Source organism: Cetorhinus maximus, chromosome 8, assembly GCF_964194155.1.
Source record: "Cetorhinus maximus chromosome 8, sCetMax3.hap1.1, whole genome shotgun sequence".
In the NCBI taxonomy this organism is placed as follows: domain Eukaryota; kingdom Metazoa; phylum Chordata; class Chondrichthyes; order Lamniformes; family Cetorhinidae; genus Cetorhinus; species Cetorhinus maximus.
The window spans coordinates 54815343-54828577 of record NC_135886.1 but is presented as its reverse complement, the minus strand read 5'-3'; the positions used below and the strand labels follow the sequence as shown (position 1 = coordinate 54828577).

Genomic DNA, 13235 nt, shown 5'->3' with positions numbered 1-13235 from the left:
AAGGGATGGGGTCCTTATAAAGCCCAGCCTTTAGTTCAACTTGAATATGACCGTCATATTGTTCACAAAATTCTTTCAAATATTTAGTTTCAAAATTTCGAAGATATTATTCTTTAAACATGTTTCTAATTTCGTATTATAATAGATGATGATTATAATGTTATTATATTGTAAATAGAAATTAGGAACATGTTTAAAGAATTATATCTTTGAAATTTTGAAACTAGATATTTATAAGTTTGATGCCGTCCTCGTAGACTACTCCACTTTTACTTCTTCCATGCGAGGCTCGTCATGTGTAGTTTGCAACTGTTATATCATTTCCACTCCTGCTTCTTCGACCTGAGCGATATGTGAAATGGATCACAACAAAAGGGTAATCTGATCCGTGCATTCCCTTCATGACACCGGAAACTTTCCCATAAAGAACCTCTCAAAATGCAGGGAAAACAGATAGCATTTTGGCTGACCTCTTCCGGAGGGTTACTGAAGTCTATTTATTAACTCTTCCTCTTCAGCTTATCTGTTGTCCCTCCAGGGAGGGTGGTGGAGGTTATAACCGAAATTTGGATGGGGCCTTTGGGTCTCGGCCTCAGCATTAATGCTGAAGGTTGGTCTGTTCTCCCCATTTCGTTATCTATTTGGAGATTAGAAGTCAGAGGTATCATTAATGTCCGAAAAGGTACTCTACTGTTAGTTCTAAATTGTTCAACTGCACAGAAGATACATACCACAGATATCTGCAATGGGTGTTTGATGATGTGCTCGCGTATTGATTCCCAACAAGGGTTCTAATACTAATGGGAAACCCAAGCTCTGGGCAGGGGGAAAGCCGCCGCACTCTGGTCTTTGCTTTCTCTCGTCCATGCAGCCCCCAGAAAGATTGTCACATTAAGAGAGGTTTTAATGGCTAAAACCAGCCATAGGATTTTTTTTAAACAAAGTGGCCCAAGAAGGAAAACAGCCCTTTCCCTAAATATGCAAAAAGAAAAAATATAGTTTCTGGACTTCCTGATATGGTGGAGGGCGAGTGAAAAAATACTCAGAATCCAACTCAATAGTGCAGGTCTGGCAAATAAAAAGCAAGGAGCTCCATATATAGCGTGCTTTTCCACGAGACATCTCAAAGTTCTTTACAGCCAATGAAGTACTTTTTGAAGTGCAGTCAAGGTTGTAATGTCAGGAGCGCAGCAGCCAATTTGCGCACAGCAAGATCCCACGACAAAATGTGATAATGACCAGATAATCTGTTTCTGTGACGTTGACTGAGGGGTAACGCCCCTGCTCTTCTTCCAAGTGATGCCATGGGATCTTTTACACATCGGAGCCCGTAGATGAGGCCTAGTTTAACATCTTATTCGTAAGACAGCACCTTCGACAGTGGCTACAAAAGCCAGGGAGCAAGTCGGGAGACTGTTCTCTCAGGGAAGGGTATGTGTTGTTGGTAAAGTTAAGGAGGGAGCGTTAAGTAAATGAAAGTACTCACCTAGCTCAAGTAAAACTACAAAGTAAATCCTAGAACAAAGTGCTGCGGTCGGATTTAATACTTAGAAAAATGTGCACATAGCCGCAAGTCATCAACTCAGAACCTTCGTAAGAATATACAAAAGAATAAATTGCATCTTCTGATTTGAGTTTATGTTTAAAAATTATACAGAAACGTTACAATTTACCAAACAAACTAATACGGGCTAAACCGCCCCCACCTTACATTGCACAATATAACGGAATCGTCATCCTAATTATAAACTATTAACTCCACTACAATGTGAGATAGTAAATTTTAAAATTCAACAAAATAGCTGCTCAAATGTGCAGTAAAAATAACATTTAAAAGATAAACACTTCAAATACATGTCATCATAACCTTCGAGGGAGACTGAGATCGCACAAAATGTTGGACACCAGTTAACGAAGCATCAAGATGAGCACGCGGCCTTTTTAGTTTTTATCCAGGACAACTTTAGAAAGGCGCCGAAACCTTTTTCCTCCGAATTGACTCCAGCGCGGCCTCCTTTTCTTTCAGAATCTCCTTCAGGCGTTTTATTTTCTCATCACGTGTGGTCTTGTCCACGCCTGCAGGAGGAAGGATTTCAGCCATAGGAAAGTGTTCCCCGGTGTAGGGTATACTATGGGTCAGGGCTCCACGAGTCATTTTGTGGGAGGATTCCGTTACTGTTGTGTCTGAGCTGCTGTTCAATGAGATCGCGGACCTCTCCTGACCACAGCGAGGACCATTGTTGGCCGTTCCACCCGCCTCGTCTTCTGGGAGGCAGCTGTACGCGTGCTCTGATTCCCTGTTCAAGATCCATTTTTTACAACGTTGTTTCTTGCTTGTCAACGAGCATTTGCTATTTTCGGCTTTACTCTTCTCGGCCGATTTGGCCTTCATCTGAAATGAATAGAATCAGAAAATTAGCATAACATTTGCATTTGTTTGCTTCTACAATTGTTACCCGATATCATGCGAAATCACACGTTTGATTGGACGTCTGCGTTTGTTAAAGGATCTGTGTATTCCAAAATTGAACACGATTAATGCATTTTCATCTGTGAGATTCGTGCCACCGGATGTAGATGAGCCAAGTGACTTTCTTAAATGAAAGTCGCAAGTTTCATGTAGCACCCTTGTGCTTAACATTGCACTCATCACAGCCCAGCCCACTACCAGCCCTCAGCTCTGTGCGAAGATGCAAAACAAAAGAGTTGCCCTCTATTTACACTAGACACGTGTACTTCGTCCGAAGCCCCGGAGACAGCTGTGCCCGAGTGGAAGAGGTGAATGGTCCCACAAAGAGATTCTTTGTCGCTATCAGGTAGAGTCCGTCACCCCCTACCAGCGAGCTTTGTGGTTTTCGCCTCGCTCCTTTATCGTGGACAAAGGTCAAAGATAAATTCGTAAGCCATGACTTTCCAAGTAGTTTGAGCACACCCAGGTGAGCTGCTGCACCCACATGTTGTAGCATTCGCTCCGGAATGGATCCGACAAGCCGGAGCGACTAGAGTGATACATTATTATAACCGAGGTGAGGATGGTGAATCTTCGGAATTCTGTGCCACAGAAAGCTATGGAGCCCGGGTCATTACATTTATTCAAGGCTGAGCTAGGTAGACTCTCTAACAGTCAAGGGTTATGGAGAAGAGGCAGGACAATGGAGTTGAGGCCTAGACCTAATCAGCCATAATTTTATTGAATAGCAGCACAGGTTGTTTTTATTACATAAATAGCTCGTGCGTTATAAAACATAAGCTGGAAGAGCACCTACGCAATAGCCAAGTAAACAGCAATAAACATGTCGAGCCCCAAGATGGTTCAGCTCTTAACGAAAGGGGCTGGGATTCAAGGTCAGTTTGGAAGTAGCTTAAAAATGTCTTAAAGGCCTAGGAACAGCAGAATTACATCAAGGTTGCAGGGAGCCCCAGGAATCAGTGTTGGAACTCTACTGTTTCTAATTCGGATTAGCAACTGGGTTTTCGAAGCTCATACGTGAAGTTCACAGATGATCCCAAAGTGAGGTCTTATAATTGAATCCATAGAGGCAGACATGAAACAGGCAACATATTTGGAGAAGCAAATACATGGCAGATGAAATTCTACAGTGCCGGTGTTAATTGCAACATAGCTATTAATTTCTTTCTCACCTAAGGATTAAGTTGAAAGAGAGCTATGAGTTTTAATAGAATCCAAAGTCAATATGTCCAACCACTATAGCTGTAATTAGTAAGGCAAGTGGAATGCTAAACGTTATAGTCAAAGCAATGGAGCACAAGTCAGACGGCAACTTGAGTATTGTGTCCATTTCTGAGCACTTAAGTATATTCAAGCCCTGAAGGCAGTTAATAGGGATCAACCTTAAAGATACTTCTAACGCTGGGGTTACACAAAAGGAGGAAACATGAAGATGACCTTATAGACGAATACCAGGTAGCAAATATTATAGAAAAGGTACAACTGGAACATAACTAACTGAAACCACAAGAGTTGGAGAAAGGCAGTAGGTTCTGAATAGGAAAAGCTTAATTTAAGACTAAACTCAGGAATTTTCTTTTCAAAGAGTGGAATGTTAGGTAGAGAGGGAAAGCACAATCATCTAAGAAACAATTGGATATTGTTAGGTCTTTCTGGATGGATGAGTTAAGACAGGTTCCAATCTTTATCTGGGTGCTCTTGTGAACAGTGAGGCTCGAAGCCAAGTACTTTTGGCCAAAATGTGATTGGGAAGATTAAAGCATTGCCTAACTCTTGAGCCACCTTCACTATTGTCACAGTTTAACTTCAGCAAGGTAATGATGGAAGAAAGCCACATTTGAAGTGGATCTAGTAGTTTTAACAACTCTAAGAATTGAGCTGGCTTGAATTTACCCTTACAGATGAATTTTATTTTAATTCTACTATCCAGTACAAAAACAGCTTGAGAATTGGAATTCTGAAATGCAGTTGAAGTCAATTGTGTATTCTTAGTTATTTCAGCAGTGTAGGTCTTACAACAAGTTGTATCATTAGCAAATGAATGTGTGTGCATGGAACAGGTATATTTAGTTGATTCAAACTTATTTAATTACAGATCAAAGCATATTGCAATAGGTATAATTAAACATATTGCAGAGGCTGTTATTTGATTATTTCTGGATGGAAAGTAAAACAAAATTGCAGTTGATGCATTCCAGGACAATGGATGTATCATGCTGATGATCTAGAAAGACAAAGTCTCTAAATTCTATTGCTTCTTTCACAACCTCAGGATGTCCCAAATCACTTTACTGCCAATTAAGAAATTTTGAATTGTAGTCACTATTGTAATGTAGAAAGCAGGGCAGCCAACTTGCAAACAACAAGCTCCCACAAACAGCAATGTGATAGTGACCAAATACTTGTTTTGTGATTTTGATCAATAAACATTGGCCAAAACACCAAGAATAACTTCCCTGTTTTTCTTCAATATGGTGCTATGGGATCTTTTACACCCACCTTAGAGAACAGATGGGGCCTCGGTTCAATGTCTCATCTGAAAGATGCACCTCCATTGCGAGAGTAGTACCAACTGAGCCATGGCTGGCACCTACTAAAGTTATGCTTGCATAAGATTGAAGCATGTGCACCTAAATTCCTTCTATAATGGGCAGTATTGTGGGTATTTTTTAGTCAGCTACAAGCCTGATACTACTCCATATTCAAAATTGGACTGAGCCAGTAATGAAACATGGATTTGACTGAACTGAGCAAAAATCAGTAGGCTGTGTAAAAAGCCAATAGATTAAAAGGAAAACTATCTCCCAATGGGGATATAGCAATAACATTTTGTCACAATGGTTAACAAGGCAACATCTCATTTCAGGCTATGAAGTGCCTTGAGCACTATTGTGCTGACATGAATGCTTGCTATCACATGCACCTAATCGTCTCACAAAACCATCTGTACTATCTTTACTCAGTTATACTAGAAAAATACTTCACAGAAAACCCACATATGCTACTATGCAGCATTTAAGGCTACAGTGAGAATTTTGCGAACCACATTTGATAACAAATGGAAACCTGCCTGTTGGATTGTTTGCTCTAATGATCAGCAAAGTCTATATTTTGACTGTTGGACTGGACTGGAAAGGAAAAAAGCTTATAATGCCTTCCCAGCAGGCATTCAGATATACCATATGCATAGAAGTATGAACATTTAGATTCAGTAATGTTCCTCACATACCCTCTTCCCATTCAGATCCAATGTCACCCAGAGTTCTATTTGTGCTCCAAGGATGAATAATGCAGTTATCTTTAGAATCTGGTCTAAAGAATTGAATATTCAGTTTTACACTTATATAATTCAGACATAGCTATTCACTATAGTTCCACATGCCTCCATCAGGTGCTCAGCTCATAACTATTCCATAACTGCTAGCATATGTTACCAACATCCAAAGTTGTTCATCGAACTCCTATAGGCATATCCACATTCATCATGAACTAAGTAGGTAATTTACCGAACTTCCTGAGATGCCAGAACTAGTTTTGGATAATTATTATTTTAAAGCTCTATTAATCTGCATTAAGCATGTTATGGTTCTAATCAATTGTCACTATTACTTCATACATGGTGGGTTGAAAAGAGGTCAATGGAAGGTACTTTTATTTAAATATTTGCCTGCAGTTGTAGAAATGCAACCCGAGCTTCAGATAGCCCCTGACCAGAAAATCAAGGTCTCTTCTGAGCATACTTAGCATCAATTTCTAGCCACCCAGGTGGAAAATTAGACAGTTGGGATTTTGTTGCCTGCAATGTGACTGATGCATGTTGTCTTTGGTGCTAGGTTTCGAATGCTGCTTGCATTCTGTACTTTCTTACATAGGGCACAATTTTCCATGACAGCATTTAATCAAATTGCTGCAAAGACATCAAGTTTCCTCCGATGCCATCTCTGAGTCCAGCTCCTTTTGTTCCAGGTGTATATGAATCTTAAGAGGGGGTCTTCAATGTAAGAAGGCCAAGCATTACTTTTACACCTCTGCCTCAAACAAAATGGGACACTTAGGAGGCACTTGAACATGTTCCAACTTGCAATTTTGCAACGAGCTGCAATTAATTTCACTGGATGTTATATTAGAGACCTTTATCAGCAATCTCAGATCTAAATATATCTTATTCATCCTTTAAGGGGATGTACTTGGAGCAATAATGAGCTAACGCATGTTGAGATACTTTTGTTAGTTGAATGGCGATTTCCTATAGCTGACCTTATCTTAGATGCAATTGAACTGTGTCAATACTTTTGGAACCTCCTTTGAATCTTTAAAACTCATTATTGCCAAGAACCTATCCTCTAAAGTGATCTCTTCCATAGGTATTACATCAGGTCTAAGTCTGGGGGGGCTCTTGCTAGCACACCTTCACCTTCATTTTTTTCAGCCTAAGCTTGCTGTTCATATCCATCACAAGTTTTATGAAATATGGCTTGATATTTCTTTGCAACAGATGCAGGGATATATTTTATATTGAATCTACTGGTCAATTGGAACTAGGAGGTCATTAGTTATTAGTCCTATCAGTATTGGTGTACACACAAAGTTCTGCCAGTTTGTTTAAAGACAGCTAAAACTGCAAGGCTTCAGAAAGTACATTCTCTGTTCCACCAAATGAGTCATTTCCTCAGCAATAAATTATCAGAGCATGTTAAAAAGGAGCTTTAGTCATAACATGGATGGCAGAATGGTTCAGGCTAGGACTTTGTAACTTAGTTCATGGCCAACCATTTGCTGACCAGCAAACACTTACCTTTGGTTATATTCACAAAGTACTTAACACAATTAATAATCAGAAAAGCATTGCTTTAAATAGTGGGGGGTTTTATTCTAAGAAGCCCATTTCCTTTCTTACAGCTGTTTTATCATTTCTGACAATTCTTGTCTAATTTTTCATGTGCTAAAGTATAAAGAATATTCCAAGTAGCAATCTCAGCAAGTTGTAGGCAAATCAATTCAAATGACCATTGACATTACCCAAATGTTTCCTAAATACAAGTTGATAGATTTTGCACTATGTGGCTAGGGCTGTCCATATGTTTTATTTAAAGTGGTGCCCTGTCAATATAGCAGGTGAGGCTCTCAGACACTCACATAGTAAATATATGTTCTATTCCAATGCAAGAGATCAAACTGAAATAGCAATTTCCACCAAAGATTTAAATTTTGGAACTTAAGTAGGAACTCAGCATGATTCAACATATCTTCTAGAGACCATTGACCTGCCTAGTTGAAACAAAGGTTAGTTCTGCACACAAGTATGCAATGGTTGAAAAATAAAGTATACAAGTTCACTAAGTACATTTTTTCTAAAGTCACAAGGTCTAAATCTTAATGAGAATCTGAATTACTTCTGTAGAAAGGGTATTTACTACATAATTGCTTGTCAAAAAGCAAGAGTTATTGGCAAGCATGCCGGAATACAATCAGCAATCTAACAATATGGTAGTTATTTTGGATCTATAGGGCCAATAAGGCTGATGCGAAATATTCAATTGGAGCTTTGACACATCTAATGGTCAGGCTCAAATAAATAAAGCAGTGTATCTGCAGCCCTGTACACAGTGACCTACACAAACCCTGTCCCTTAGTGCAGTCAGTGCAAGGCCGAAGGAGGGACACTAACCAGTACCACAGTGGCTTAACATACACCAGCCTCCAGTGCAAACACTGAGCCACTTTTACATATGGATCCCAGGTTCTTAACATCAATGTCAAAAGGCCCCCACTATCCTGTTTGCTTCTGGCCTACTTCTCTTGAAGGATGATATTCCAATAGGTCTATTTATGGTGCAGCAGGATGATAAGACAACTCCAGACAAACTGAAGAAATCAAGATCTCACATTTGGAAGACAGATATCAAAGTTGCCAACCTTGAGTTGCCAGGGTAAAACAGATGAGCACTTTACATAGTCCTAAATCCCCATCAACATTTTGAAAGTTTCTAAGATTTAAAAAAGTACAAGTGAACTGAAGAAATAAATAACTGAGCTTAGTGCCAACCAAGTGGCAATACATGTAATGGGTAGCATACACCTCCCTAAAAAATCAATTAATCCCACAACAAGAACATATTCATAAATAGGGCCATTCAATAGCACAACAGTCTCTGAGCTTAAGTTAAGAGAGACTAACATATAGAAATTCTCAAAAATCAGAAACAACTTAAAGCGCACTCAAAGAAAAAAGGTCCAAAAATCCCCAAAAGTTCCTACTTTCTAGGGAATAAATCTTAATAAAATCTATTAAAGTGACAAATAGCAAAAAATTGACACTGCAATATGGTAACAAGGAGCCCTAGCAAAATTGAAGTCAATGGGAATCAGGAGGAAAACTCTCCACTGGCTGGAGCCATACGTAGCACGAAGGAAGATGGTTGTGGGAGGCCAACCATCTCAGCCCCAGTACATTGTTGCTGGGGTTCCTCAGGGCAGCCCCTTCAGCCCAATCATCTTCAGCTGCTTCATCAATAAGGTCTGAAGTGGAGATGTCTGCTGATGATTGCACAGTGTTCAATTCCACTTGCAATTCCTCAGAAAATGGAGCAGCCTGTGTCCTCATGCAGCAAAACATGGATAACACTCAGGCTTGGCTTGATTAGTGGCAAGTATCATTTGCACCACACAAGTGCCAGCAAATAACTTATCTCCAACAGGAGAAAGTCTAACCACCTTCCCTTGACATTCAACAGTATTACCATCATCGAATCCCCCACCATTAACATCTTGAGTTCACCATCCACCAGAAGCCAAACTAGACTAGCCGTATAAATATAGTGGCAGCATGTCAGAAGCTGGATATTCCAGCTATTCATCTACTGAATCCCCAAAGTCTTTCCATCATCTACAAGATACAACTCAGGAGTGTGATCGAATACCCTCCAATTTCCTAGATAAGTGGAGCTCTAACAACATGCAAGAAGCTTGGCAACAAATAGAACAAAGCAGCCCGCTTGATTGGCACCCCATCTGCCATCTTCAAACATTCACTCCCACCACCACTGGCACATTGTGGCTACTGTGTGTACCATATAAAAATGTACTGCGGCAAGTTCCCATACCTGGGATTGCTCCCCAAAAGGACTGTGCAACTATTTTCACCACCCAGACAGCAACAGTTAAAGGAAGCAGCTCATCACCACCTTCTCACGGACAATAAATGCTGGCCTTGCCAGTGACCTTCACATTCCCTGAACGAATGAAACAAACTAGATAGATTTCTCCCGCACTTTAGGATCTATGGGATGGGACATAGTTGTTTAGGACTCAGCACCAGCACAGTAAGTTCAACTGTGAATCCTGGAACACAGAATCACAGAATTGTTACAGTGCACAGCACAGGAGACAGCCATTCAGCCTGTCATGTCTGTGCTATCTCTCCGAATGAGCAATACACACAAGAAGAAAATGCATTAGGTCAAACGTATATTGTATACAATTAAATAGAAAGTTATACTACCATATATTTTTCCCTTACAAATTACAATATAATGCAACCACCAGCCTAGTTATAAATCAAATTTGCTACAATTTAAAATGACAAATATTAATATCCAAAAGTGGCTGTTCAACAATGCAGCAAAAGAAACATTTCAAAGACAAACACTTTGAATATTCGTCATCTTAAACTTATCAAGAGAGACTGAGATCACACAGAATTGGTGATCGTCTAGGTCTTCAGATAAATAGCACAGCAAAGACACAAAATCTTAATTTTGATCAAGAACTTTATAAAGGTGTCAAAACCATTTTCTTTCGTATTGCCTCCAGCGCGGCCTCCTTCTCCTTCAGAATCGCCTTCAGCCGCTTGATCTTCTCATCTCGTGTAGTTTCATCAATACTTGAAGAAGGGAGAGGAGAGTAACTGCTTGCTGCACTGATCTCAGTCGTAGGGGAGCATTCCATTGAATGAGTCGAGGTGCTGGGCACAGGAACAGGGTCTGTGGAGACAGCTGACGGGTTGGGTATATTATCTGTCCCAGCGCTGAAAGTCATCGTGGGGGAGGATTCCATTATTGTGCTCTCCTCCAGCACTGAGCTAGCCTGAGGAGAGCTGGTGAACACCTCCTGTCCGCAGTGAGAGTCGACCTGGGAGGTTGCTTCTGTATTGTGGGAAGGTGCTTCTGCATTGTATACAGGAAGGCAGCTGTAGGCATGCTCAGATTCCCAGTTTGGAATGAACCGTTTTAGACATTGTTTCTTATCTGCCAACCAGCACTGGATGCTTTCTGCTTTTCTTTTCACTGGTGATTTGGGCTCAAGCTTAATCTAAAATAGGAAACACAATTTAAAAATAAAAACAAAATTAGCATACATGCATTAAAAATTGTCTGGAATGCAAAGGACCCTGCTCATTCAATTTCAGGATGATTTTGTAATAGTCATATAAAATCACAGAACTTTCTTTAAAGCACTGATTTACATGTTTAATGAACATGCCTTAAATTTTACATTCAAATGCAGACAAATTTACTTTTAACCTGTGAAAGAAGGAATTTTAAGATATATTCTGCTGTATCAGCATTTGGTCAGTTGCTAGCATAGCCAGAAGGTTGTGTGTTCAAGTCCCATTCCAGAGACTTGAGCATATAATCTAGGCCGGCAGTTTTGTGTGGTCGAGAAAGTGTTGCAATGTCGGATGTGCTGCTTTCCATGTAGGATGCTATCACAAGTGGATGTAAATGTTAGTGTGACACTACAGGAAGTGCAGGGGAGTTTAGACCTTATGACCTGCCCAATATTAAACTCTACACAGATGGTCAACTGTTTGTGGAACTTCACTAATTGCAAATTGGCTGCCACGTATCCCTACATTAAAACAGCGAATGCACTTCAAAAGTACTTAATTGAATTTGAAGTACGGAAGTTGTGAAAGGCTTTGTATAAAGTCAAGCTCTTTCTTTCTAATGATTCCAATATCAAACCTTAGGCATTATCTGAAACTAAAAAATATTATATTATGGAGCTTTAGAGCTCCCCCACTGGATAAAAGGTACTATTTGGCTTAACGCTAAGCCACATAGACCAGAAAGTGTCTGGTTTGAGACCAGCCTGGGCACCAGTATGGGTGCTACAATTGGCTTCAGTTCTTCTAGACTGAGAGGAGGAAAAGGAGGAAATATTTGAGGCAGGATTTATGTTCCTGAAAGCGATCCAGTGACTCCTGTTGGAAAAAGCTTAGACATTAATCAGGAACAGGATTGGGTTCTGCTCTGATGCTTTCCACAGTCAATTAGGTTAGTAAATTCCCAGTTTGGGGTCAAATATGAAGGATGGTTATTTGACAACAGGACTGAACATGTCGGTCCTGAAAGAAATGCTAGAATCAAGATCTCAAGGTGAAGGAAAGTGAGAAAAAATGCACCGAATTATATTAAAAATATAGGATACAGTTTATAAACTGACATGTTTGGTAGTTACTACATTTTAAGACTCTGTACTTAAATAGTTACTGAGAACTGGTTCCCAAGTGTTTGCTGTAGACTCAGTTCTCTACTCAAAACCTCACAAACACGTCACAATTTTCAGCTAGCTTTTTAAAATAAATTAGTGATACTGAAATCAAGATATACCTCTATATCCTTTGTATGGTATGCATAATATTCTGTATCTATAGGTTCCTCTCTTTTAACAACTGGAAGCGTCAAATTCACTTGTGTCTCTTTACTAACTGCTTCAGTCTTTAAGTCATCCATTTTCTTGGACAGATGAGAAGGTAACTCTAGTGGTTCAGAGCTTGCGGGGGAATTGTTCTTTTCCCACTGTTCCAGCTGTTTTTGGGATATTCTAGTCAGGCAGATTCGGAGATTGGTGTGAATTCCTGCCTTCTTCAGTAACTGCTCATCGGTTTTCTCTCTAGCAGTACCACAAATCGACTTTGAATGCTGCCAGGAGGCGGGAACCGGGAAAACAAGAAGAAGAAAGTTTTTAACCATTAAACAAATGCAAACATTTTTTGGCGAATAAAGCTGAAGAAACTTGGATTGCAGTGCCCACAAGCTGAACTGCCTTCAAGCAAGATATATTTTAATACAAGAGGCGACCACATTAAAACACAATTATCATCCTACCAATATCCGACGCTTTTGCTTCACAACTGTAAACGGCCTACAATTTACACCCACTTAGTGCAAAAGAGGCCCCCTGCATACAAGCTCAGGAAATGTACAAGTAAATAAGATAGCTAAAGATTAAGAGTAAACCATGCAGAGTGAAACTCAGGTCATCTCTCACACATCTCATAAAGCAGTAACATACTATACTATTCTACATACTATGGGCAAATTGAAAAGGTATGAGGGGAGTCCAAGGTGCCATTCTTGCTCAGATTAAAACTTTTTATAAAAACAATATTCTTTTTTAAAAATTCAAACACTTAAAAAAAATCTTCGAAGTGTCTGATATGAATCTGTCCATTGGGTTACAGTCATTGATGGGCCACTCCATGCTGTTATAGGCAACTCAAGCATGACTTTCATGAGTCACATTGGACAAGCTGGCCCATAGTTGTGGCCTCATTGTAATTAATTGGACTTCTTCCAGGACATCAAGGATTGCTCCCTGATGATAGGCTTTCATGAAGCAGAAATCTGACTGACAGGTCTCCATGGAAAACAAAAAGAGCAGAGCATTAATTTTATGCTCTTTCAGGGTGTTGGGTGTTAGCACTATGGAACAGAACACTTTCCACTTCAAGGCACTCGTGTCAACATCAAGCACTTTC

The 13235-nt window shown here is 39.9% G+C and overlaps 1 protein-coding gene across 7 annotated transcripts in view; it reads right to left on the bottom strand.

The window, feature by feature from the left end:
* Positions 1 to 1432: 1432 nt before the first annotated feature.
* The window catches only part of LOC144683638 (uncharacterized), a 46414-nt gene continuing 34611 nt past the window's right edge, over positions 1433 to 13235 (bottom strand). For 6 of the 7 annotated variants that reach the window (XM_078546875.1, XM_078546873.1, XM_078546874.1 and 3 more), the window contains 3 exons: positions 12085 to 12396; positions 10259 to 10780; positions 1434 to 2392 (listed from right to left, as the gene is read on the bottom strand). In XM_078546875.1, the coding sequence (XP_078403001.1) occupies positions 1964 to 2392; positions 10259 to 10780; positions 12085 to 12396 (1263 nt within the window). In that variant the 3' untranslated portion in view covers positions 1434 to 1963. Of the gene's footprint in view, positions 2393 to 10258; positions 10781 to 12084; positions 12397 to 13235 lie in introns of all 7 variants that reach the window. The other variant, XM_078546879.1, reaches the window with a different exon arrangement.